General features: G+C 35.5%; 1 protein-coding gene across 5 annotated transcripts in view; it reads left to right on the top strand.

Annotated features, from left to right (window-relative positions):
* LOC136829462 (malonyl-CoA decarboxylase, mitochondrial-like) overlaps positions 1-6,664 on the top strand; it is a 39,218-nt gene extending 32,554 nt beyond the window's left edge. For all 5 annotated transcript variants that reach the window (XM_067088162.1, XM_067088159.1, XM_067088165.1 and 2 more), the window contains one exon: positions 5,906-6,664. In XM_067088162.1, coding sequence (XP_066944263.1) covers positions 5,906-6,116 — 211 coding nt within the window. In that variant the 3' untranslated portion in view covers positions 6,117-6,664. The remainder of the gene's footprint in view (positions 1-5,905) is intronic.
* The last annotated feature ends 19,206 nt before the right edge of the window (positions 6,665-25,870 follow it).

The raw sequence follows: 25,870 nt of genomic DNA, 5'->3' as shown, positions 1-25,870 counted from the left end.
GATCTGTTTACTTTTGGAGTTTTGAAATGTATTTTATTCAGTGTTCATCTTCTAAATATTCTTTTTCATTTATCTACTTATGTTGTGTTGATTTTGATTTCTTTATATTTATCTTTTCTTGGCTCTGTTTTTTCTTTCACATATACATTTGTATTTTGTGGACGCTTCCAGTGAGTTTTCTTGAGGCTGAGAATTTAATGTTATAGGTCTATGTATTAGTGATGTGTAGTGATACATACAGTGTGTTTGTTGTGGCTGATGAATATCTAAAAGTGAGATGAACCAGGTACTTGGGTCAAAGTTTGAATATTAAGAAAACAAGGAGGACCATTCATATCCTTTAAATAAGGGGGGGTCCATGCAATGTCTAAACCTCATCATTTTACTTGTGATCCATTTTATGTCCTGGAACAGTGCCAGAAACATTTGTTGATATATAAAAGAAGTTGATCAACCTATCAAGATACCATTTAACATCAGTTGAATTCATCGTACTCTCAACCATTGAGATTCCAATGACATCCAATGATGTCATCTGTATAAAATTTCTGGCTAATTCTAATCATCATTTTGACCTTTTACGTTTGTTGTTTTCCAATTTGTGTATGTACTTCAATAACGTGAAAATATTCGGCTTCAATTTGACCTTGTATTAAGCATTATAGTGCAAAACATAAATTTACAGCAAGGGATATAAGAAAACTACCGGTATGCCTGTTTATAGTAATCATGGTGATTATTAATCTGACTGCTCCTAAAATGTACCATGCTTGGAAAAGTTTCAAAGCCTCTATTTAAAAGGAAACCTACATTAGTGCCTTTTGTACCTGAGCCCCCAAGAACTTGTGCACACTGCTCGCTTACAGTGTCAGGATCCATAGTCTGCCAAGATGCAATTCTGTTGGATACTGTATTTATAATAATGGTAATGATAACATATGCCTATGTAATAACTATTTGGGCTAAATAATATGGGAAGCATAGAGTACTATTCTGCCAAATTTCATGAAGATCTGATGAGAAAAAGTGTGATTACTGTATATAATAATAATAATAATGTGGTGTTGAATGTGATAGCTGCATCAGCAGCATTCAGTTTGTATAGACTTTTCTCAATTTTTCTGATGATTGATTTTTCTGGGTTACCGCATTCTGCCAGTAATTCACTGATGTTTTTCTTTCTTGGGGAGGAAAGCAGGTTGCAAACTTAGGTAATTTTATTTCAGACGAGTACACTTATCAGTTACAGAGTACAATGGTTACTGAAATCGAGAGTTCATCTTCCGTGGCTGGTGAGATTACCTTGTAAGCCAAAAACTTATCATTGATGGTCTTGCTGCTGCAGCCTTGCTGACCAGTGGGGTTGGTGTGTGACGTCATTCTCTGGTATTACCCAGTGATTATTCTGATTGGTCATTTGGCGGCTAGCAGAATCTTGGACATTATTGTGGGTTTCTCATTTGGGACTGTTGCTTCTCATGGTGTCTGGTGCCAGTCTATCAGTTACATGAGCAATGGTCTGCCTAATGCTAGTATGTAGGAGGAACACCTCTTGAGTGGTATTTAACCTGTAATGGATGGGCATGATCATAACTCAGCACAGGACAGAGGGGGATCAGTGTGCCTTGAGACTTGATGGGGGAATATATTGCCCCTCTCTAGCCCATGACATCTTTTTATTTACGGGCAGTCCCTGGTTATCAGCGATCTGGTTTTATGGTGCTTGTCTAGCGACGAGGATAACTGGATTTTCGGCACCGATATGCGCCAATCTCTGGTTATCGGGGCCGATCCCAACTTAACAGCAATGCTGATCCTGGTAATCAGTGCTGACAACCAGGGATCAGCATTGTTATTGCCGGTTTTCAGTTATCGTCATGCCGTCGGGAACGGAACCCCTGCCGATAACTGGGGATTGCCTATATTTGCTCATAAATATACACAGAGATTGCTGTAGCTTTTAGTTCTTATCTTTTATGATAATATGTCATCTATAATTGTAATTTTGCAAAGTAATATTAGAAAAAAATGTACCCCTCACGAAAAGTTACTGCATCTCCATATCTCAGTAAATCTAGTAAATATTTTATAATAAATATACTCAGAATTTGTTACTGATTTTAGTTCTTATCTGTTATGGTATTGTGTGAGATGTAATTATAATTTTACAAAATAAAATGAAATAAATTATTAGAAAAAACATGTAAAACTGTAAAATTAGCATATTTTTACGAGTGTCTTGGAAAAGAGGCCCTGCACAGAGTTGTAAATATTCACTTTCAACTTCCTGTGGAGGGTCCAGAAAATTTTCAAGATTTTTTCATACACCATGTGCATTTGCATATCTTCCTCTTTCCATTGAAGTTTTTTTTTTTTTTTTTTTTTCTCCTAAATTGGCCAACCTCAAAGTTTGCCCGGTGTGGGGGTGTGCTTAATATATACAGTGTATTTAGCCCATCCCTTAACCCTTAATGGACAAGCATAATCATATTAATATCTACTACAGGTTTTAAGTGATGGATGGGCTAACTTATATATGAGTATTAATATTACTCATCATATGATATGGATGAATTTAGCGGGAAAGATGTTGATATCACTTCAGTGGTCCATAAACGACTTATGGCAACTGTAGTAGCTCAGCACAGGAGAGAGGGGGATCAGCGTGCCTTGAGACTTGATGGGGGAATGTACTGCCCCTTTCTGTCCCATGCTGTCTTCTTATTTATATGCTCATAAGTATACCCAGGGATTGCTGTTGGTTTTAGTTCTTATCTTTTTTGATAGTATGTCAGCTATAATTGTAATTTTGCAAAGAAAAGTGCCAAGAAATATTTTAAAAATCATGTATACCTCACAAAAAGTTACGGCATCTCCCCCATGTCAGTAAATCTTGTAAATATTTTACAACAAATATACTCAGAATTTGTTACAGAATTTAGTTCGTATCTGTTATGACATTGTGTGAGTTGTAATGATAATTTTACAAAATAAAATAAAAATAAATCATTAAAAAAACATGTTTAACTTTGTAAAATTAGCGTATTTTTACGAGTCTCTTGTAAAAGAGGCCCCACATAGGGTTGTAAATAGTCACTTTCAACTTCCCATGGAAGGTAGGGAAAAATTTTTTGAATTTTTTTCTTACACCTTGTGCATTTGCATATCTTCCTCTTTCCATTGAAGTGTATTTTTCTTAATTTGGCCAGCCTTAAAGTTTGCCCAGTCGGGGGGTATGTTTAATATATATTTAGCCCGTTCCTTAAGGGTTAAGGGTTAATAAGGGCTTCTGCTGTAGTAAGAGCGCCTTGGGCCAGGGGCCTTTCTGATTACTTCTGTATTCCCCACTAATGCATTCCTTGTGATGCCAGTATGATGGGCATCACTCATGTTGTTTATGGCACCTTCTTGAACATGACAAGAGATCCTCTTTGCCAGTTTCATGGTGTTCATACCAATATAGGAGCCAGGACATATACGGATTGGGCATTTGAGTTGGTATACCACATTAGTCTGTGTAAGAGGATCTCTCGTTAGTTGGGCTGAGTTCTTCATAATCAGGTTTCTTGTGTGGCTGTGTTGATGATAAATGGGGAGGTCCAGCAGCGTGTCAATGTCGGTGGTGAAAATGTTGTCTGTGATGATCTTCTTAATGGTACATTCGTCTCCCAGGTATTGTACTTAGAGCGCATCCTCGCCTTATGGTAAAATCTAACACTTCTTGAGGATCAGGCTGCAGCTGCTCGCGGTTGTTGTGCCGCCAATCCAGTGCTGTACTCATTTCTTTCTTGACTTGTTTATTGAAATATCCATTACTAGAAGTACTTGAGCGATACGGTCTAATTCTTGGTGCGTGCCTTGCCAAGAGCAGTGCATTAAAGCCCTTCTTATGAAGGCTTTTATGGTGGTGTTCTTGTATCTTGGAGGAAATTTACTATCTCCGTTAAGGCAGAGGCCGAGGTTTGTCCTCTTTGTGTAAACGGAGGTCTTCAGGCCGTCATTGGTTGCAGACAAGGACATCAAGGAAGAGGAGCTGGCCATTGTTACAGAACTCAATCATGTAGTTTAAAGAGCTGCATTCTAGGAATTTGCAGCAGAGCATTTCTACTTCTACTGCACAAATGTGTCGTCAATATAACATGCATATATGCGCCGTTTATGTATGTGGGAAAAAACCCAGTCCTCTACTGTGCCCATATGAAAGTTGGTGAAAAGCATGCCTAAAGGCAACCCATCGCAACACCATCTTTTTGCCTGTACTGGTGGCCTTTATGAGTGGAGAAAGGGCCCATCTTTGTGTATATTTCAAGGAGGGCCCGAGTGACTCTTGATGACATACTTGTACAGGCCAAGGACAAGAATGAATTAGAAATGCTCTGCTGCACATTCCTAGAATGCAGCTCTTTAAGCTACATGGTTTAGTTCTGTAACAGTAGCTAGCTCCCCTTCCTTCTCTTGTCATGCTCAAGAAGGTGCCGTAAAAAACTGCATGAGAGATACACACCATACTAGCATCACAAAGAATGCGATAGTGGGGATTAGAGGTAATCAGAAATTCCTCCGACCCAAGGCACCTATGGTTGCTAGAAGCACTCTTAATACAGGAGGAGAAGCCCATATTAAATATTACTCAAGAGGTGTTCCTCCTACATACCAGCATTAGGTGGCCTATAGCTTGTGTAACTGATAGACCAGTGCCAGACACTGTGAGAAGTGACAACTCTGAACGAGAGACCCACAATGATGTCCGAGATTCTGCGAGCCACCTGGTGACCAATCAGAATAATTGCCGGGTAATACCAGAGAATATCACACACCAACCCCACTGCTCAGCAAAGCTGCAAGAGAGAGACCATCAACGATAAATATTTGGCTTACAAGGAAATCTTGCCAGCCAATCAGCAGTGCAAATTTTCCTCCTCAGCCAATCAACAGTCAGCTTACATTCAACCCCTTACTGACCATCTCACATATAATGAGCAAGACTCACCATAAATGACAGTTTACTCCTGTCTTTTGACATGATCATGCTCAGTGGAGCTTGAGTGAAACATGGCCTCAATCAACACTGAAGAAGGACAACTCCACGGAAAATGAACTCTCGATTTCAGTACCCAACCACCATACTGTACTCCATAACTGATATAGTGTATTCATCTGAAATTTAACTACCTAAGTTTGCAACCTGCTTTCGTCTCCAAGAATGAAAACATCGGCGTATTACTGGCAGAATGCAGTAACCCAGAAAAATCAGTTTTCAGAAAATCTGAGAAAACTCTATACAAACTGAATGCAGCTGTCACCTTCAACACCACATGTTTAAAAGAGGGTCCACTTATAATAATGATAATAATAATAATAATAATAATAATAATAATAATAATAATAATAATTAGTTTCATTGTAGTAATATTGAAGTTTAGTAATAATAGAAATAAACTTACAAGAAACAGGTATTTAATGATGATAAAGATTAATTTATGAGACAAAATTACAATAAGGAATATGCTGTTGAAAAAAAAAGAGCTGTGTGTTTGAGGTGTATCTGGTAAGAAATTCAAGGATAATTAGGAGTGTTGGAATCCAAAGAACACAGGACTCGAGTGGTCAGATCCTCAAGGGACATGTTACAGCCTAGATGTAGACTCAGAAATACCAACTTAGCAAGGTTATGATGAATAAATAATAATAATAATAATAGTGATAATAATAATAATAACAGGAGACCATGTAATTATTGTATATTGTTCGATAGTATTACTGTAATTTTCCTGCTTTTTTCATTTTAAAGTTTAGCCAGTATGATTATTGTGAACATTTAATCTTATTAATAACTTTTTCAGTTGTCATTTTTGATACCTCTCATTACACAGCAGAATCTCATTGAAGCACGTGTACATTACAGGTACTTCTTAGAAGATTGTGAAAATAACACACGCACTTACCTGGAGTCTATGACTATTATTTGTTCAGACGAAGTTGGAGCTCTCGCAAAAGATGCATCAGAGGTTATAAGCCCAAGTTCAGACTCCCCATGTCTGTCGCCACCACTAAATAGTCCCCCACCTGTTAGCCCCCCTCCAGTGATTACAATTACGCCGGATTCAAAAATGTGATATTGGGCTAAGTCTTAAAGATAGAACTGTGTTATGTATATAAGTGAATGTAGTTTTTGTTATGCAGCAGAGTAATTGTTGCTAATGTTATATGTATAGAGCTCTATGGACAGTCCAAGGCACTATATCAAACTGTGATGTCTCAAATCCTCATGTACAGAATACCTGACCTTTAGCTAGTCAATTTTGGCTGTAGATAATTATTGAAAGATTGTTGATGTAAACAGTTGTTGGAACGCACACAGAAACAAGGGTTGAATTAAAATGCAAGCCAGTGGTTGTAAAACTGATGTGCATGCAAGCTGATATTAGAAGGTTGTGCAGCATTGTACAAAAATTCAGACCATGCAAGCTATTTATTAAAGTAAGCTATTAAATATGGGAAGAGCTATTATTATTTTTAAGTCTGTCTTGACAATAAATGATGGGCATCATCAATGCCCTAGTTTAATGTACAGTATTTTAAGTTTTGCACAGTAGAAAGTTTGACATTCTTGTCATTTATGCAATAAAAGTGGAATGTTAGCTGTATTCATGCTCAGTCATGATGTTGATCTTTCATTGTCCTCTTTAGTTGCCAAATATCTTTTTAAAGTAACATTTTAGACTCCTTCACAAGGAACAAAGTAAAAAAAAATATGGTGGTTTTCCATATTGTATTCTCCCTTATTGACCCTTTGTGTATTGGTTATATATATACAGTATATATATATTTTTTGCAATACTAGAAATGTGGATCTTAACCCTTGAAGTTTTATATATTCTTTTTTTTTTTGTGGTGGGTCCAAAATTGGTGTGGTAAAACACATGCTGGCTTACCCCCATATAAACTTGGAAGTAATTTTCTTATTTTTGGTTGCTGTAAATTTTTTGTTTTTAAGAGACTGCTTATGTTGGTTTCATTTTTAAGCCAAATAATTTTACTTTATTTTGGTATCATTAAAAGAAAAACAGTACCAATATATGGTCAGAATGCACTGACATTATGTGATTATGAATATTTCTTTACTTTTTGTAGTTACTAATAGTTTTTAAAAACATAATGGAGATTAACATTTTTGTGCCTGAAAAAGTATGATAAATTTCCAATTTCAGAATCAAGTACATATATTTTTTCGTCATTGTTGTAATTCAGATTGAATAAGCATTAATACAAAACAAACTTGTAAGGTAACTGAACTATGAAGAAAAATTCCACACAACAATGCCCATATGTGTTATAAAAGTACAGAGAAAAATAGTAAACACATAGATAAAAATTAATAAACGTCTACCTGAAAAAAGCTGGGCATGATCTAGTTTTTTCCATTTCACAGGAGTGCTCAATTACTCAGTTTTATACTCATTACTTGTATATTGAATTGTCTGCTAACAACAATTAATGCCTCTCCCATTTAAGCAGCATTTTTGTCACTTACATTGCATTAGACAGCCTTCTCTTTCCCTACCTCTTCAACTTATTCCCTTCAAGATTTAATTTCATTAGGTTAGTTTGTGTAGTTTTTAGCATTGTTTTGACCTATTGCCACTTGCACTAGATAAAGTTGTTGCAAGTTTCATTGATGTTTGGTAGTCATATGGCAGGACTTTTGACTGCATGGTTAACCCTCTCATAATATGTCTAGGCTTTGGAATTGCATTAGAGGAGAGACTCCAGGCAAAATTACATTGTGTTAGATTGTCAAGTACTGTACTGTAGTATTATTTAGACTTAGTGTTGGTCAAAATTTCTCCTCCTGGGTTTCCAGACTGCTGAAAGAGTATTTGCAGAGCAACAGAGGGTAGTGATTTTATTATAATTTGTACTGTTTTCATTGACAATTTTGAGCCATTTTTGTGCAAGAAAAATATGTGTAATTAATGATCTTAGTAGTTGTAATACCGCTGGAATGTAAAGACTGGTAAGAGTATCCCACACACAATATAAAAGGAGAACAACAGAAAACATTAATATCAATGCTTTATTAGTTATGCTAAGATAACATCAGTTACAAGGCTGTGCTGTAAAGGTAAAAAAAAAAGTTTCTCAACGTACAAGTTCATTATAGTACTGTACTTCCATTATTAAAAATCCTAGAGAAACAACATAAGCACAGGTCTTTTTTATTTTAGAAAACAATAATGCTTGATTATTTATTAAGCACTTTTATGGGTACTGTGTTTAAGCATCTAGCAGATGCTGCCTTGGATGGTGTTTTACGTTTTTCAAAAACTCGGATATGACTTGTGCAATTAAAGAAAAGTATTTTCATATGTCATGATGTATTGCAGTAGTGATTCAGATCAGTCAAAAATTTTTCCAAATGCCCAAAAAAAGGGGTAAAATCTTATATATTTTATTAGCTCATTAAAGCCTCAAATATCTTGGACAATCCGTAGGTCTTCATTTGTTGGTGGGGAACTCTTGGATGTACTGTAGGTATTACTTGGTTATTCAGATGTAAATCATAAAAAATGCACAAGTCCATAGTTTACTAGTTTTCTGTCATTGTCACTGGGTTTTGTGTGGTTGGTTTGAAAATTTGTTCAAAGAACAATAATATGGCACTTACTATATATCCAACACCAGTTATGTAGAAGACTCCCTGAAGGTGATCAAGACTGAGAGCTTTAGTACCAGAAACAACAAGTGAGGCTTTTAATTTGCGCTTTTCCTCAAACTGCTTGCGGTAAAGTGTAACCACATCCTTCTGCCACTTCTTAATCATTCCCGACTCGAATAAATGCAGGAGATCAGTAGCCAAATTTGGTGTAAGTGGTGAGTTTTTGGGAAGAATTAAACTAATGCTGTACGGGATAAGACATTCTCCCACAATACGAATTGTTGCTTTGTCACCATATGTGAACCTGGCATCTCTGTTGACTTCAAGGTATTGTTTGTTTTCCACTAAGGCAAATTTCCCTTTGTCAACTTCTTCAAATAATGTATGAATATCTAAATCAGTCTCTAGATTTTCAAAAATATATTTAACTGCTGGGTCACTTGAACCTGAAAACTGTGTTTTCCAAAAGGAATGTGCTCCAAATCGCAGCCCACTGCTTGCCAGTTGACTCAAAGTATCGATTGGACTTGTAGTTTTAGTAACAGAAAGAAAAGCTACTAGATTGGCAGAGTAACCTGTGGAGATAATCAGAGAGAACAACCACACAAACCCAGCATAAATACGTGTTGGATCGTATGACGGGATGATGGTCACAGAACGCATTGTGAATGAAGTGAGAATGTAAAGGTAATTGTAAGTCAGGCTTTTGAATTCTGAGGATTCTTTATTTATACTTAATGCTGATATGAGAGCAAGTAGAATGCCACCAACTATCAGTGAAACTCCAATTGATACCCAAGTGTCCCAGGTGAAAGGAAGTGCTGGTGAAAGCCAGTTTACCAAGGGTTTAGGGGAAGGTGCAATAAAGCATCCTGGCATAAAATTATAGGGGTATGAAAAATCAACATCATTCCATCGGAAATGTTCATTAAAGACATTACAAACACTAATGTCAGCTGTTTCTTTAATGACTTCCCCCATTAAGCCATCCCAAGATCCATTGGGATATTTAAATCCCCATTTTTCAACAGAACTAACCTCTTTAAAATTTACTGTAAAATTTTTTGTTTTGGCAAGACCATGTATTATTTGCATGTCAACTCCAATCCTACTGCGAAGGTTGTTATTTTCATCATAGACATAAACAACACTTGGTGGATGCTCAAATGTAGCCACTGTAAGTTCTGCACCTTTTAGGTCATCAAGTTTTTTGGGAAATAAATTTTGTCCTCTGTAAAACTTTTTGTGTGACCAAAAGTCAAGCAATGTCAAACCTGTACTAACCGAATATAGAGAATGTGTGAAAGCTAAAAGATACTTTCTGCTTGGTTGCAGCAGCAATAGGTTTTCAGTCTTTTTGAAATTATAAAGTGTTACCACGTTCATAGCAATTTGCAGTGCATTATCAGCCTTGAGGAGAAAAACAATGTAATATCCTTTGTAATTCCATAATGCTGGTGGATAATATCCCTCATTGTATGGAACTGCTCGAATATGATTCACTGATGCATGTTCCATGAGGGCCTCTCCATTGCTGAGGAGGAAGATGTACACATCACATTCAGACCTCTTCCATGTAGACTGTCTAGATAGGATTTCATTGGTTAGCAAATACATCTGTAAACATAAGAACAGTACAAGTGGGATTCAATTCATTCAACTTCCAGCTACTAGAAATAACAATTTTCAAAATAAGCTTGTTTTTTACATACAAACCATTGCCTTAGATGATTTACAATTTGGTTTGAAGTGTGATATTGTGTACAGTATACAGGTTACTAAAATAAGCAAATCCTGTTACAAGAGAAGATTAGAGAACCCTCAAAATAGGGGTAATATCCCCTACATCTCTCATCAACCGTCAGTGCAACCCAAGCGCGGTGGACTGTAGGCATTGTTTATTACTTTGCATCGTCTCTTCAACCGCTAGCTGCAACCCCTTTCATTCATTTTACTGTACCTCCATTCATATTCTTACTTTCCACCCTCTTCTAACACTTGTTTCAAAGTGCAGCTGTGAGGTTTTCCTCCCATTACACCTTTATAAGCTTTTACTGAATTTTCTTTTCAGCCCTGAATGACCTCATAGGTCCCAGCGCTTGGCTTTCAACCTAAATTGTATGTTCTTCAAATAAAGGTACAGTGTATGCTCCCAGTTTGAATGGAAGAAGTGAGAGTGGACCCTACTTTTATGCAGTGGTGTATGTGTTTTTTTTTAAATAAAAAATTATCATGTGATCTTATCAAACCAACCATTCCTGTAGGTAGCTGAATATCTACTTAGACGGGAAGATGATTGAAGTACAGTATTCAGTGCTCTCAGATTAAGGTAATACCACAGGCATGAAGTTTCCTATGAGATCACCCAGAGTTTACGTTGTGTCTCAGGCTCTAATGGCTTGATAGATCGGATCCAGAAGCTGACTGACTGGTCAAAAAAGAACAAATTATCTATTCAATTAACAGGAATAATGTATAGATGATCACTTAGAAAGGACACTGTTGGAAGGGTTTCATTTCGAAATGGATAAAAGTGGCCACCTTGGTCAAAGGAGAACCAACTGAATATTTATGGGAGGCATCCCTGTGGTAAGAGAAGACAGACTGGCATTCTCAACTATGCATGCTTTACTAGGCCAAACCATGTACAGTATTGTAGTTGACAAGTGTATATGCAGTCATGGCACAAACTTCATGAATTCTAACTTGTGAGACGGTGATTTCTTGTCTTGTACAAAACAATACTTTTAGGAGCTTCTTTAACCAGAGGACTATGTTGTTGGAAACAGGATCATTCGGAGGTGAATGGGTGACAAAGAAATTTCGGCAGAGGGAAATAGCAGAGTCAGTAGCATAAATGTAGCTTTTCAGAATTCTGAGTGTTACATTCAACAAATATGAATCCCAGAAAGAAGACAGTTTTAATAACTGGTCTCATAGTATCTTCTTTTCTAGTAGCCAAGCGGTAGACATTGTGAGGCAATGAAGAAAACAGTAAGGTTCCGTTTACAAGGGAACTTGCGATGGCATTTTCTCTGTCAAGTTTCTGAATAAAATACTAATACTTCAATTTTGACGAATTTATAAGATCCAGTCCACGATGAAGAATTCAGAGCAGGATTCTCCATGCCCTTTCGTAGTTAACAATGATAAGGAAGAAAATGCACACGAGAAAGCAACTCATAGCAGAAAAGGAGGAGGGAAACTAACCTGATGAAATTAATGAAAATGGGCATAAGAAGAAAGCTTGGGAAGGAGTGTGTGCATACAGAAATGGCTCAAAGATTCATACTGATGATTAGGTGAGAGATGTACTGTAGTTCTTCTACCATTAAATGTAATGGGATTATCAGACTGCATTTCTGCTAATTGTGTACATAGCTATGTCCTCCAAAATAAAGTATGGAAGATTATTTAAGGCTAAGGTTTCTTCGACATAAAAATTTAAGGCTAAGGTTTCTTCGACATAAACATATCTTATTTTATACGCCTTTATTTAGCTTGCTTTTTTGTCTGGGTCAAATCTTGTAACTCAGTTTTCAACTTGTTCCCTTCTTCCAATGGACTTGAAATTTTGCATGGTTGCTCAATCCTGGTGACACTACAACCATACATGATCAGTAGGTCAGCAGTGACCTCTAGTGACCCTGCAGTGATCTCTCCCAGCATCTCAGTATTTGTATGAAACTCTTCAGATTTTTCATACCTTGTTTGACTCGGTAGAATTAGTTAATAATTCTACGGATTTTTCAAACGTTCTTTAGCTCGACAGGATATCAATTTCGTTAGCTACAATAAAAAATCAGTTGCGATTTCTGTCAAAAGTATAAAGTATAAAATAAAAGATAAAAAATTAAATGCCTTTGTTAAAATCGACTAAAAAGTACAAAATTATTTTTCCAAGCAAACCGAGATTTTCTTACAGTTAATCATGTCTACAAAAATAAAAGTGTGGGTGCCAAACATGGAAGGAAATGCTACAAGAAATAAAAAATATTTTTCTTGTAGCATTTCCTTCCATGCTTGGTGCCTACGCTTTTATTTTTGTAGACATGACTAACTGTGAGAAAATCCTGGTGTGTCTCAAAAAATTATTATTTTTTTTTTACTTTTTAGTGCATTTTAATAAAAGCGTGTTTAAATTTTGAATTTTTTTATTACTTGTACACCTTATCAAGACCCCAAAAAGTATAATTACCAAAAAATATTTATGTATTATGTATGCCAGCACAATGTTCCGAGTTACGGTACTTTTATTCAGAAGATAGTAATTTTTGAAATTTATCAGTACTTTGTGCCGGTAACTCCTAAAGGTAAATCCATTGCCTGACTAGCAGGTTTCAGCCTGCTGGTGAATGTTAACACTTTTGCAGAACAGGTCACTGTGCACATTATTTTAGATATTTTGCATTATTGAGCATCTTTACTTTTGATTCTTATAGAACATTTGTATTCCTCTTGTGGACTGAATTTGCTCTCCAACAGACGCAAACCATCGTTTGCGAATGTCTTCTTCAGAGTCAAATAACATTCAAACTGACTGATCAAAGAGGGATTAATTGCCTGTTTTCTGATATAGCAAGCGCCTTTCATATCTTTTCATTAGAGTCTTTAGGGTCTGGGATCAGTTATTTGTATTCATTTGTGCAAAATGAAATGAAACTATTCAAGATGGAATCAACGATACATTCAACAGCAGGGACACCAATAACAGAAAATACCAGAACGTCTTAAAGCAGTCTGAAAAGCGGGTAGTAAAATGAAACGGCAGGTACGCCATTCAAGGAAAATTCATAATCTAGAATTGGTACATCAACTGATGCTCCGAGGGCAGTGCTATCGCAACTATAATATAACTTGGAGACCACTCTTGTTGTCTGGGAAGCAGGATAACTGAAGAAGAAAATAAAACCTGAAATTGCCAGGAGCATGAAAACTAGCAGCGCAGATTGTGGAGGGCCTTGGTGCAGACGCTATGGCCCAGCCAACTAAATGTGGCGTCCATGATGATTCGGCTATCACAATGCCAGTGCGGATGCCCTCTACAATAAGAGGAGGGGATGTTGGGCACCGTATACTTAGGCATAGTGTTTTTTTTTTTTTTGTGCTACAGTACTACAAAAATGGGAAAAAAAGCACGTTAAAGAAGAAGAAGAAGACAGTAAGATTTACTTCCTGGAATGAAAGAGGATAGATGCCTACCCTGACTGGTTCAGGAAACAGTGCTTCTCTGAGCTTATTTGCTGCTGCAGTTGACTTCCCTTCATAAAAGATTGTTGGGTAGCAACCTCTGATGAAAGAGCTGATGATCCAAGTTAGCGGGCCATCTTTGTCCAGCCATTCCTGTCAGAAGCGGAGAGTAATCGAGATTACCTATGCAGTGTCAATAAACATTTCAGGATTGTTTATGTAACAAGTAGGTGATCACTCATACATGAATGTTTAAGAGCCACAGGTAACAGGACATCTTTTGCTACTTATGTTACGGTATAGTTCAGGTGTTTATGTATAAATTCAAATTAGTGGTTTAAACTTCAACTGCTGACTAGTTAGTTGGCTAGTTACTGGGAATTTGGAAAACTGCAAAGAAAAGCAACATAGAAATGACTAAGATCACAAAATATGCCATTGATATTTAAATAGTGTATATTTTTTTTATTAACTGTGTTGAATAAGCACATGATCATAATTTTAAAGCTGATTTGCAAGAAGATGCGAATTGCTGAAAATGAGAATTGGACTGTTAGTTGTTCTAAGCGTTCTTCCCTGATGATCAGCAATCCCTACTTGCTACGTGTAATTTGGCAAAGGTAGGTCGCATTACAACGATCGCAGTGAATAGGCAAAAACAAAAGTATTCGGCGATACGATCGTTAAATCAGTCACCTATGCTAAAGTGTTGTTATGAGTGAAAACGGGATCTAGCTTTCTTTTTTGGTAGATTCCCATATTAGTAATTTTGTAAAAACAGAGCTACATTGGTAGACATACGGTACGGGAAAATGCACCTAGTTCATTTAACATTAGCTGGATAACGTATGAGTTCAAAAGTTTACCAGATTAATTATAGTCAACAATGCAAAGATTTGTATCATTACTATAAAACACCGTGTTTCATTACCATTTTGCAGATTGTTTTTTCTGTTTTTCCATTTCGTAGACGTTTGCTTTGAAGTTAAAACCCCTTTAGAATCATAAAAGCATTAACATAATTTTTTGGCTAAGCAATATAGAAAACACGGGGCGCCGTGTTTATTACCACCCCCTCTTGGATGAAAGGAAAGAAATAAACAAAAGATGGTACATTTCTCGTTGTCTCGGTAAATTTCTTAAATGATCTCATCTGTACTGCATTACATACACCCTAGTCTATATTTTTTAACCCAAAAGTTATATTAATAAGCGATATTTCTTGCGGCTGTCTCCTTTATATTTACCGAAATTACTTATGTTCTTCAAGATTCAAAACCTTCATTGTGTTATAGGATATCACATTTAGATAAGTCATGAAATTATAGGTATATAAAGTTTATGGGTTTTAGGGATATGTTAGATTCCTTAATGACAGCCACATTCCCATACAATAGCAACATACTCACCGTTACATATTGAGACTCCAAAATATCATTTTTTGAACTTTGCTTCAGAGGCCACGGGAGAGGCGTTGTAAAGTGATGTTCCACTATCATAATCAGGATAACATTCGAACAGAACCGACGACCCAGCATCTTCGAATGAGGCTTGAACTATTCTGAGGTAAGTCCTTACAGTCCACAAAGTAATATCCAGAGCAATGTTACAAATGCATGGGAAGAGTCTCGGGTTAATGGTTAAAGTTCATTTCAAATGTTCGCTGGATGATTCTTTTATATAGGACATTTTAATCTTAGGTTCTTCAATTATCATTCTTTCTGCGTCATTAAGGTATTGATTTTCTCATCATTGTGGAAGTAATCCTACGTAGACCAATGGTTTTGACTTGGAGAAGCCAGCCATGAATTAACCGCGCCGTTCTTTGAACTGTATTACGTTAAACCTTGGCCTCAAGGAATATCTGAATATTTGAACTCGTCGTCTGTTGGCAAGAAAATGAACTGATCTGACCATGATATATTGATTATATTTAAGAAACTTTATTCTCTCAAACGTCACCTTAATTTTTTTTATGATAATGAGTAAGGTATCTGTAAATATTATTATTATTATTATTATTATTATTATTATTATTATTATTATTATTATTATTATTATTATTATTATTATTCAGAAGATGAACCTTATTCGTATGGAACAAGCCCACAGGGGCCATTGACTTGAAATTCAAGCTTCCGAAGAATATGGCGATCATTTGAAAGAAATAACAGAAAGTAACAGGAAACACAGAAAGAAGAGATTAATATTAAAAAAAATATATAAATAAATTAACAAATTAATAAAAGCAATGTGGAATCTTTAACTCCAACCTTTTGTTAAGTATACCGTAGTTCCTGCGGTAGGCTAATTACCTCCTGAGTGATTCGTAATTGCTTTTACATGAGATTCATTTCTCTCCTTTAATGAGGTTTCTCGTCTTTTACATGAGATTCATTTCTCTCCTTTAATGAGGTTTCTCGTTTCATCAGTTCAAGACTGTCTATGTTCCTGATTAAATTTGATTTAATTCGTCAAGAGTATTTTAATAGTTTATTTGGTAGGTAACGATTTTGGCTTTCTGTTCTGTGTTCTGTAGTCACTGGTGCTTTTAAAAATAACCTGTAATCAATGTTTGCATTGCATATTGATTAGATAAGAAGTGGTTTTCTATTGAGGTTAATTAAATGATCGAACTTTAAACACACACACTGACCTAAAAAGCAGTGCGAATGATAAAATAAAATATCAGTGTAAAGCAAAAGAAAAAAGATAAATAAATAAATAAAAGAAAACGGGAGACCGACTGTAACAGCTTTGACGCAATGCCACAAATAGATTCCACTCATGCATAAGTAAAACATAGGAATAATTGTGTGTATATATATATATATATATATATATATATATATATATATATATATATATATATATATATATATATATATATATATCATGTTCATTCTTTATACACCCTGTATATATATATATATATATATATATATATATATATATATATATATATATATATATATATATATATATATATATATATATATATATATATATATATATATCATGTTCATTCTTTATACACGTCGAATCAAGGCTGAATCCCAGTCCATTCAAAATAATTTTTCATTGATCAGTCAAAGAAAATGTCGCTAAAATGTAGTCTATTTCTGAAACATCTCTCTCTCTCTCTCTCTCTCTCTCTCTCTCTCTCTCTCTCTCTCTCTCTCTCTCTCTCCATAACACCTGAGAATCTATGTTGTCTTACACGATAACCAGTCTTCTCAGAAACGCGATAAGATATCAGAACCACAAATCTTCCCGTCCTAAGTTGTGATGGGTTCATACAATACGCGAGGATGAAAAATATAATCCATAACAAATGTCCAGCCAAAAAGAATATAATTCATAACAACTGCCCAGCGAGAAATGTTCTTCATAACAGTTGCCCCATTTTAAGGAATGTAATTCATGACAATTGCCCCAAAAATATAATTCCTTATAATTTTCCAACGAAGCCGATAAAATAATTCATAACAATTGACCAGCCACAGTGTAAAAAATGTAATCCATAACAATTCTTCAATGGAAAAATGTAATTCGTCATCATTGCCCAACCAGAAAAGATAATTCACAACAATAGCCCAACAAAAAATATAATTCATAACATTTGCCTATTGAAAAAATGTAATTCATAACAATTGCCCAACAAACAATATAATTCATAATAATTGCCCCCAAATGTAATTCATAACAAATGACGAACAAAACGAAAAAAATGTAATTCCTAACAATTGCCCCAATGGCAAATGTAATTCATAACAATTGCCCAACAAAAAATGTAATTCATAACAATTGTCCAAGAAAAGAAATGTAACTCATAACAATTACCCAATGAAAAAAGTAATGCATAAAAATTGCCCAATGAAAAATATAATTCACAACAGTTTCCCAGTAGATAACGTAATTCATGACAGTTGCCCAAAAAAGTAATTCATAAACAATTGCCCAGCCAAAGAAAAGTAATTCATAACAATTCTCTGTCGAAAAAATTTAATTCATAACAATAGCCCAACAAAAAACGTAAATCATAAAGTTGCCAAATGAAAAATAGTGATTCATTGCAGTTCTCCAATGAAAATAATTAATTCACAACAATTGTCAAAAAAATATAAGATGTATGTAATGCAGTAAGATGAGATAATTAAAGAAATTTACCGAGACAACGAGAAATGTACCATCTTTTGTTTATTTCTTTTCTTTCATCATAGAGGGGGTGGTACTAAACACGACGCCCCGTGTTTTCTATATTGTTTAGCCAAAAAATTATGTTAATGCTTTTATGATTCTAAAAGGATTTTAACTTCAAAACAAACATCTACGAAATGGAAAAACAGAAAAAACAATCTGTAAAATGGTAATGACACACGGTGTTTTATAGTAGTGATACAAATCTTTGCATTGTTGACTATAATTAATCTGGTAAACTTTTGAATTCATACGTTACCCAGCTAATGTTAACTGAACTAGGTGCATTTTCACGTTCCGTATGTCTACCAATGTAGCTCTGTTTTTACAAAATTACTGATATGGGAATCTACCAAAAAAAGAAAGTTAGATCCCGTTTTCACTCATAAAAACACTTAGCATAGGTGACTGACTGATTAGCATTGTTTTTCCTTTTAATGATACCAAAATAAAGTACAATTATTTGGCTAAAAAATGAAACCAACATAAGCAGTCTCTTAAAAACAAAAAAATTTATAGCAACCAAAATAAGAAAATTACCTCTAAGTTTATACGGGGGTAAGCCAGCATGTGTTTTACTACACGAATTTTGGACCCACCACACTAAAAATAAATAAATAAATAAAACTTCAAGGGTTAAGATCCACATTTCCAGTATTACATATATATATATATATATATATATATATATATATATATATATATATATATATATATATATATATAATATCAGTACACAAAGGGTCAATAAGGGGGAACACAATATGGAAAGCCACCATATTTTTTTTTACTTTGTTCCTTGCGAAGGAGTCTAAAATGTTACTTTAAAAAGATATTTGGCAACTAAAGAGGACAATGAAAGATCAACATCATGACTGAGCATGAATACAGCTAACATTCCACTTTTATTGCATAAATGACAAGAATGTCAAACTTTCTACTGTGCAAAACTTAAAATACTGTACATTAAACTAGGGCATTGATGATGCCCATCATTTATTGTCAAGACAGACTTAAAAATAATAATAGCTCTTCCCATATTTAATAACTTACTTTAATAAATAGCTTGCATGGTCTGAATTTTTGTACAATGCTGCACAACCTTCTAATATCAGCTTGCATGCACATCAGTTTTACAACCACTGGCTTGCATTTCAATTCAACCCTTGTTTCTGTGTGCGTTCCAACAACTGTTTATATCAACAATCTTTCAATAATTATCTACAGCCAAAACTGACTAGCTAAAGGTCAGGTATTCTGTACATGAGGATTTGATACATCACAGTTTGATATAGTGCCTTGGACTGACTGTCCATAGAGCTCTATACATATAACATTAGCAACAATTACTCTGCTGCATAACAAAAACTACATTCACTTATATACATAACACAGTTCTATCTTTAAGACTTAGCCCAATATCACATTTTTGAATCCGGCTTAGTTGTAATCGCTGGAGGGGGGCTAACAGGTGGGGGACTATTTAGTGGTGGCGACAGACATGGGGAGTCTGAACTGGGGCTTATAATCTCTGATGCATCTTTTGCGAGAGCTCCAACTTCGTCTGAACAAATAATAGTCATAGGCTCTAGGTAAGTGCGTGTGTCATTTTCACAATCTTCCAAGAAGTACCTGTAATGTACACATGCTTCAATGAGATTCTGCTGTGAAATGGGAGGTATCATAAATGACAACTGAAAAGGTTATTAATAAGATTAAATGTTCATAATAATCATATTGGCTAAACTTTAAAATGAAAAATGCAGGAAAATTACAGTAATACTGTTGAACAATATACAATAATTACAGAGTCTCCTGTTATTATTATTACTATCACTATTATTCCTCATAACCTTGCTATGTTGGTATTTCTGAGTCTACATCTAGGCTGTAACCTGTCCCTTGAGGATCTGACCACTACTGGAGTCCTGTGTTCTTTGGATTCCAACACTTCTAATTATCCTCGAATTTCTTACCAGATACACCTGAAACACACAGCTCTCTTTTTTTCAACAGCATATTCGTTATTGTAATTTTTTCTCATAAATTAATTTTTATCATCAGTAAATACCTGTTTCTGGTAAGTTTATCTCTATTATTACTGAACTTCAGTAGTACTATAATGAAACTAATTATTATTATTATTTTTATTATTATTATTTTTATTATTATTATTATTATTATTATTATTATTATTATTATTATTATTATTATTATTATTATTATTATTATTATTATTATTATTATTATAAATAGGTAGTGGACCCTCTTTTAAACATGTGGTGTTGAAGGTGATAGCTGCATCAGAAGCATTCAGTTTGTATAGTTTTCTCAATTTTTGAGATAATTGATTTTTCTGGGTTACTGCATTCTGCCAGTAATACGCCGATGCTTCCATTCTTGGAGAGTAAAGAAGGTTGCAAACTTAGGTAGTTATATTTCAGATGAATACACTACATCAGTTATCGAATACATTATGGTGGTTACTGAAATCGAGAGTTCATTTTCCATGGAGCATGATCACGCCGAAAGACAGGAGTAAACTGTCATTCATGGTGTCTTGGTCGTTAAATGTGAGATGGTCAGTAAAGGGTTGAATGCAGGCTGACCGTTGATTGGCTGAGGAGGAAAATTCGCGCTGCTAATTGGCTGGCAAGATTTCCTTGTAATAAGCCAAATATTTATCGTTGATGGTCTCTCTGCTGCAGCCTTGCTGAGCCGTGGGGTCGGTGTGAGACGTCATTCTCTGGTATTACCCGGCAATTATTCTGATTGGTCGCCAGGCGGCTCGCAGAACCTCGGACATTATTGTGAGTCTCTCCCTCTCGTTCAGAATTGCCGCTTCTCACGGTGTCTGGCGCTGGTCTATCATTTACATGAGCAATAGACCACCTAATGCTGTTATGCAGGAGGAACACCTCTTGAGTAATATTTAATAAGGGCTTCTCCTGCTGTATTAAGAGTGCCTCTAGCAACCATAGGTGCCTTGGGTCGGAGGCCTTTCTGGTTACTTCTGTATTCCCCACTATTGCATTCTTTGTGATGCTAGTATAGTGGGTATCTCTCATGTGGTTTTTTTGGTACCTTCTTGAGCATGACAAGCGATAACAGTTGGGCGTCGAGTCACGTAAGATTTTGTCTCATGCAAGAAGAAGACGAATGATTTCACAATGTTACATGTATTGTTCTGTTTTATGATCAAGAGGTTATTGCACAAAAGCACATAGCTATTACGTCATTCAAACACTGTTCATGTATTGTATTGATCGCGTCAGTTTTGCCCCAAACGTTTTGCTCTGTTAGTGACATCATCCTTTTTTGCTAGAATAATGTATGGGAGTCTTGTTTTGACTGAGGATAAATTTCCTTTTCATTGTGAGACCGATAACCGGGTGTTATAGATTTAAAAGGAGAGTCTCTCTCTCTCTCTCTCTCTCTCTCTCTCTCTCTCTCTCTCTCTCTCTCTCTCTCTCTCTCTCTCTCTCTCTTAGATCCATCTAACAGAATTTTTTTTACAGTAATGTACATTGTTGTTATATTGGCCACTCTAGTGATTGATTGTGAAATTTATACAGAATTATAACAGTGTTTGGTAACAGCGCCTATTGTATACTTTGTGAACAACATCTCTACATTGTGAAAGCTTGTGTAAGGTAAAGTGAATTTTACAAATTTATACCATGCTATAATATGGGTCAATATATTAAGGGACTTTTGCTTTAGTAAATATAAATTACATTTCATTTTCATGTTTTGTGTAATAGTGTGTTCTTAGTGTCTTAGTGTCATTTGAATTATTTAATTCTTTTTGAATTTGATGCTTTTTGTGCTTAAAATCTCTTGGTTTTTCACGTTTTATATAGGGGTGACTTAACATTTATTCACTTAGCATCTTAAGTGTTTCTTAATAATTTAACACTGCATACTTGATTTAATTTCACATTTTAACAATTGTAGTGATTTAATTTTCACTTCCTTAGATTTTCTTTTCAAATCTTGAGTATTTCTTAATAGTTTAAATTTTGCATGATTAATTCAATTTCTTGATAAACTAACATTTGTGATTTAATTCAAGGATTAATGAAATTTTGCCTTGCTTTCAAGTAATAGTAAATTTTTGCTTCAAAATTAAGAATGTGAATTCTGTTTATAAATTTTGAATTTAAAAATAAACTTTTTTATTTAAAATTTTTATGTTTCATTTATTGACCACCAGTGGTAGGGTTAATTGTGTGCATAAGGCGTAGTGATAAACATATTTTGTTCCTTTAGTTTTCCTGAAGTGAATCGAGACCAGGGAGACAGTTAAACTTTTTTGATGGAGTGATGCTCTTGTAATTAACTTGAGCATATATAAAGACCTCACAAGTATTTTGATAAACTTAGTCTGATTTCTCAGATGTTGATCATTCTTTTTAAGGGATCACTGTTGCCTTTAGAGTGCCCAGTCGTATTTTATTTGGCCTTTAGAGTACTCAGTCGTATTTTATTTGTTATGAGAGTTCAAGTATCTGACTGTAGTGAAGTAACTTTAGAATTCTATGATTGGTAAGTGTAATAACCAGGTACTTAGAGCACTTCGTGGCAACATTCTGCATATGTTACAGGCAGATAGCGAAACTAGGCATTTCACAAACTGCCTGAAATTTCAGGCAGACAGCAAAATGCACTTAGGGACATTTGATCCCTGGAGGCTAGTACTAAACATGGCAAAATACATTTGCCCCTCAGGGCTAGTACTAAACACGGTGAAACAGTGTAAGTGAGTCACTGTTTCACCATGCTTAGTACTAACCCCTTGGGGGATCAAAAGGTGTACAAGTTGTTTTTCCTCACTGGTAGAGAAATGTTACAACTTGATGTCGTCACTCGGGAAGGCTGACGCCTGACTCAGCAGGTTTGAATTCCGGGTTCTCCGCCAATATCAACAACCTAATGAGGATGTACCTGTAGGACAGTCTGATAAGTGGATTTTTTGCTCGCAGTTATAGTCATTATAATTATTATTATTATTATTATTATTATTATTATTATTATTATTATTATTATTATTATTATTATTATTATTATTATTATTATTCAGAAGATGAACCCATGGAACAAGCCCTCCGCAGGGTCCAATAGAAATTCAAGTTTCCAAAGATATGGTGTCCATCTGAAAGAAGCAGCAGAAGGTAACAGGAAAAACAGAAAGAGTATATCAATTAACAGAAAATAAAAAAAACAATTAACAAATGAATAGATGAAACTACAAGTCAATTATTATTAAAAATATCAAGGAGAATTGTTTTAGGGTAGTAATGCAATGCATCTTCGCTTGAACTTCAGGGAGACTGTCATTGTTCCACAGTCTAACGGTGTGAGGAATAAAAGACGCTAATCTTCAGTTTCACTGCAATGTGCAACAGAAATGGCTATGAATACGAATGTATAATTCTCCATTACAAAAGTAATTCGTTTCATTATGGTTTGTAAAACTAAGGTACGAGGTCTTTTTTATATTTTCATGATACTGTATCTAATGGAAAAAGTTCTTGACAAGGAACAAATATGGCCATTAATGCTTCTCACGCCGTATTATATACGTTATTAGACGAACTAGTGCTAAATATTACTTACCAAAAAAATAAGGCTACCTCTGGATGGTGTTAATGTATTCCTGTTGCCTTTTGTTACTTCTTTCAAATGAACGCCATAGTCTTTGGAAGCTTGAATTTCAAGTCATTGGCCGCTGTGGTGGGCTTGCTCGTAATGAATAGGGTTCATCCTCTGAATAATAATAATAGTAATAATAATAATAATAATAGCATGCAGGTTACATGGATATATATAGCAAGCAGGGGGGTTGGCGCTGTGGATGTACAGTTGCCGGTCAGTTATTCAGCTGCGTTTTGGTTGGTCACGGGTTGGTGACGAAGTCGGTCCCAGAGGCGTTGAGATCTTCTGGGCCTAATTGCTATTGGAATTTGGGAGTGGCTGTTAGCCGGCATTATAGGTTGTTCAGGTAATGTGCCTCCTGTGTCCTGTGCTGGCTCTCTTTTTTTTTTCATGACAGAGAGAGAAAGAGAAAGAGAGCCAGCACAGGACACTGGAGACACATTACCTGAACAATCCCGAGTGACAGCACTCCCAATTTCCAACAGCGATTAGGCCCAGAAGATCTCAGCGCCTCCAGGACCGACTTCGTCACCAACCCGTGACCAACCAAAACGCAGTTGAATAACTGACCCGGCAATAATAACAATAATAATAATTGCATGAAATGTCTATGGAGCCTAAGATGGGATCATTGAGTTAACTCGTCTTTATGTGACTGAAGTGTTTATACCGAATGCAAATGAAAAAAGTTGAAGCTGTTGAGATGAACAGTGTACTCAGTATGTGTGTCAAGAAGAACTGGAATGGCTAGAAAGGTGGAGATATGCAGAAATTGTAAAAAGAGTAACATAAGTGAAAGGATGAATTGAAGTGATTAGAGATAGTCTGATGACGTAAAAAAAAATACTAAAACTGCACAACGATAGGTAGGTGAAAAAGAGTGCATAACTCGGGGACGGAGGCTGGGTTGGTGGAGGAGGAAAGGAGGACTTAGCGAGTGCTGCATGACAGGTGTGAAAGATGTACCGGAGAGGAAGAGCCTTGATATCCCGGAAGTACTAAGAGTGAGTGCAATAGAAAGACGTAACGACCCTTCTTTAATTAAGAGTGTTCAGGTGCTAGTGGGCAAATCAGCATAACCTTTTAATTGCATACTATCTGCTTGGAGAAAACATTTACATCTAGAATTCCTGCTTCATTGGGTTTAAATAACTATATTTAATAAATAAACTTAAAGTGCGATGTTTTATATAGGTGTCTATGGTAATAAAAATTAAAACTCTACATCTCAAGTTTATTTTATAAACAGGAATATAGATTTGAATAATGTGTTTAAAATGTTTGGCAGTTAACAGACCTTGCATTTTAGCTGACGACTTACGCATATTAAAATTTTACGGTCACCTTTCATTGGCTACATTACAGGTTCTAAGTTTCCAAGTTTGGAAGATGGTAAGAACAGAAGGCTCGATCCGCCCATCTTGGATATGGGGGAGTGGAAGATAAATTTCAGAAACTGATGAAAGAGTATAAAGTACTTTTTAACGAGACAAAGCTGAAAGTACAGTAAATGTTAAAAATGATCAGATAAAAGAGATTAAATGAATGCCCAAAACTTGCGCCAGATTGCGAATGAATATTAGTACAGGCGGTGGAAGAATGAAAGTGCTTAATTCCTGTTGGAATTTGAGAGCTAATGCAGCAGGTACGGTCAGATGAGGAGTGACTTGTAAAACTGGCGTAACTTACATTTCCTACATCCTGTGTTCATTTTTTCCGACATCCTGTAAATTAGCAGCTCAATTTTTATAGCAGCCTTTTGCTTTGTGTTTTTCACGCTGACCTGGTGTCAGCACAGGCTCATTTGAATGTCCTACTTCAAAATATAGTAATAATAGTTGTTTGGACTTCGATTAAAAATAAGAGAAGCTGTTCGTCGGTAGGAGTGACTTCAACGTTTGTAAAGAATGTGCTCTTTAGGCCTACTCAATCGTTTAGGCCTATGAATTCAGCCTCTGCTCTTCCCTTGTAGCTTGCCCTTAAGGGGGTTAGTCGGTATTCTTTTCTTGACTGTATTGTAACTGCGCACGTATTTTCGTCCCTCGGTATTATGTACCTCTGAGCAAGCATTTTCTCTATTTCGTCTTAAAATTCCAAGCGTATTGCAATGTCATTTTTCATAACTTTAGATATACATTGAACGAAGTTCCCTCGTGTCACAGT

Source organism: Macrobrachium rosenbergii, chromosome 44 (assembly GCF_040412425.1).
Source record: "Macrobrachium rosenbergii isolate ZJJX-2024 chromosome 44, ASM4041242v1, whole genome shotgun sequence".
Classification (NCBI taxonomy): domain Eukaryota; kingdom Metazoa; phylum Arthropoda; class Malacostraca; order Decapoda; family Palaemonidae; genus Macrobrachium; species Macrobrachium rosenbergii.
The sequence above is the reverse complement of the archived record's forward strand: the minus strand, read 5'-3'. Positions and strand labels throughout refer to the sequence as shown.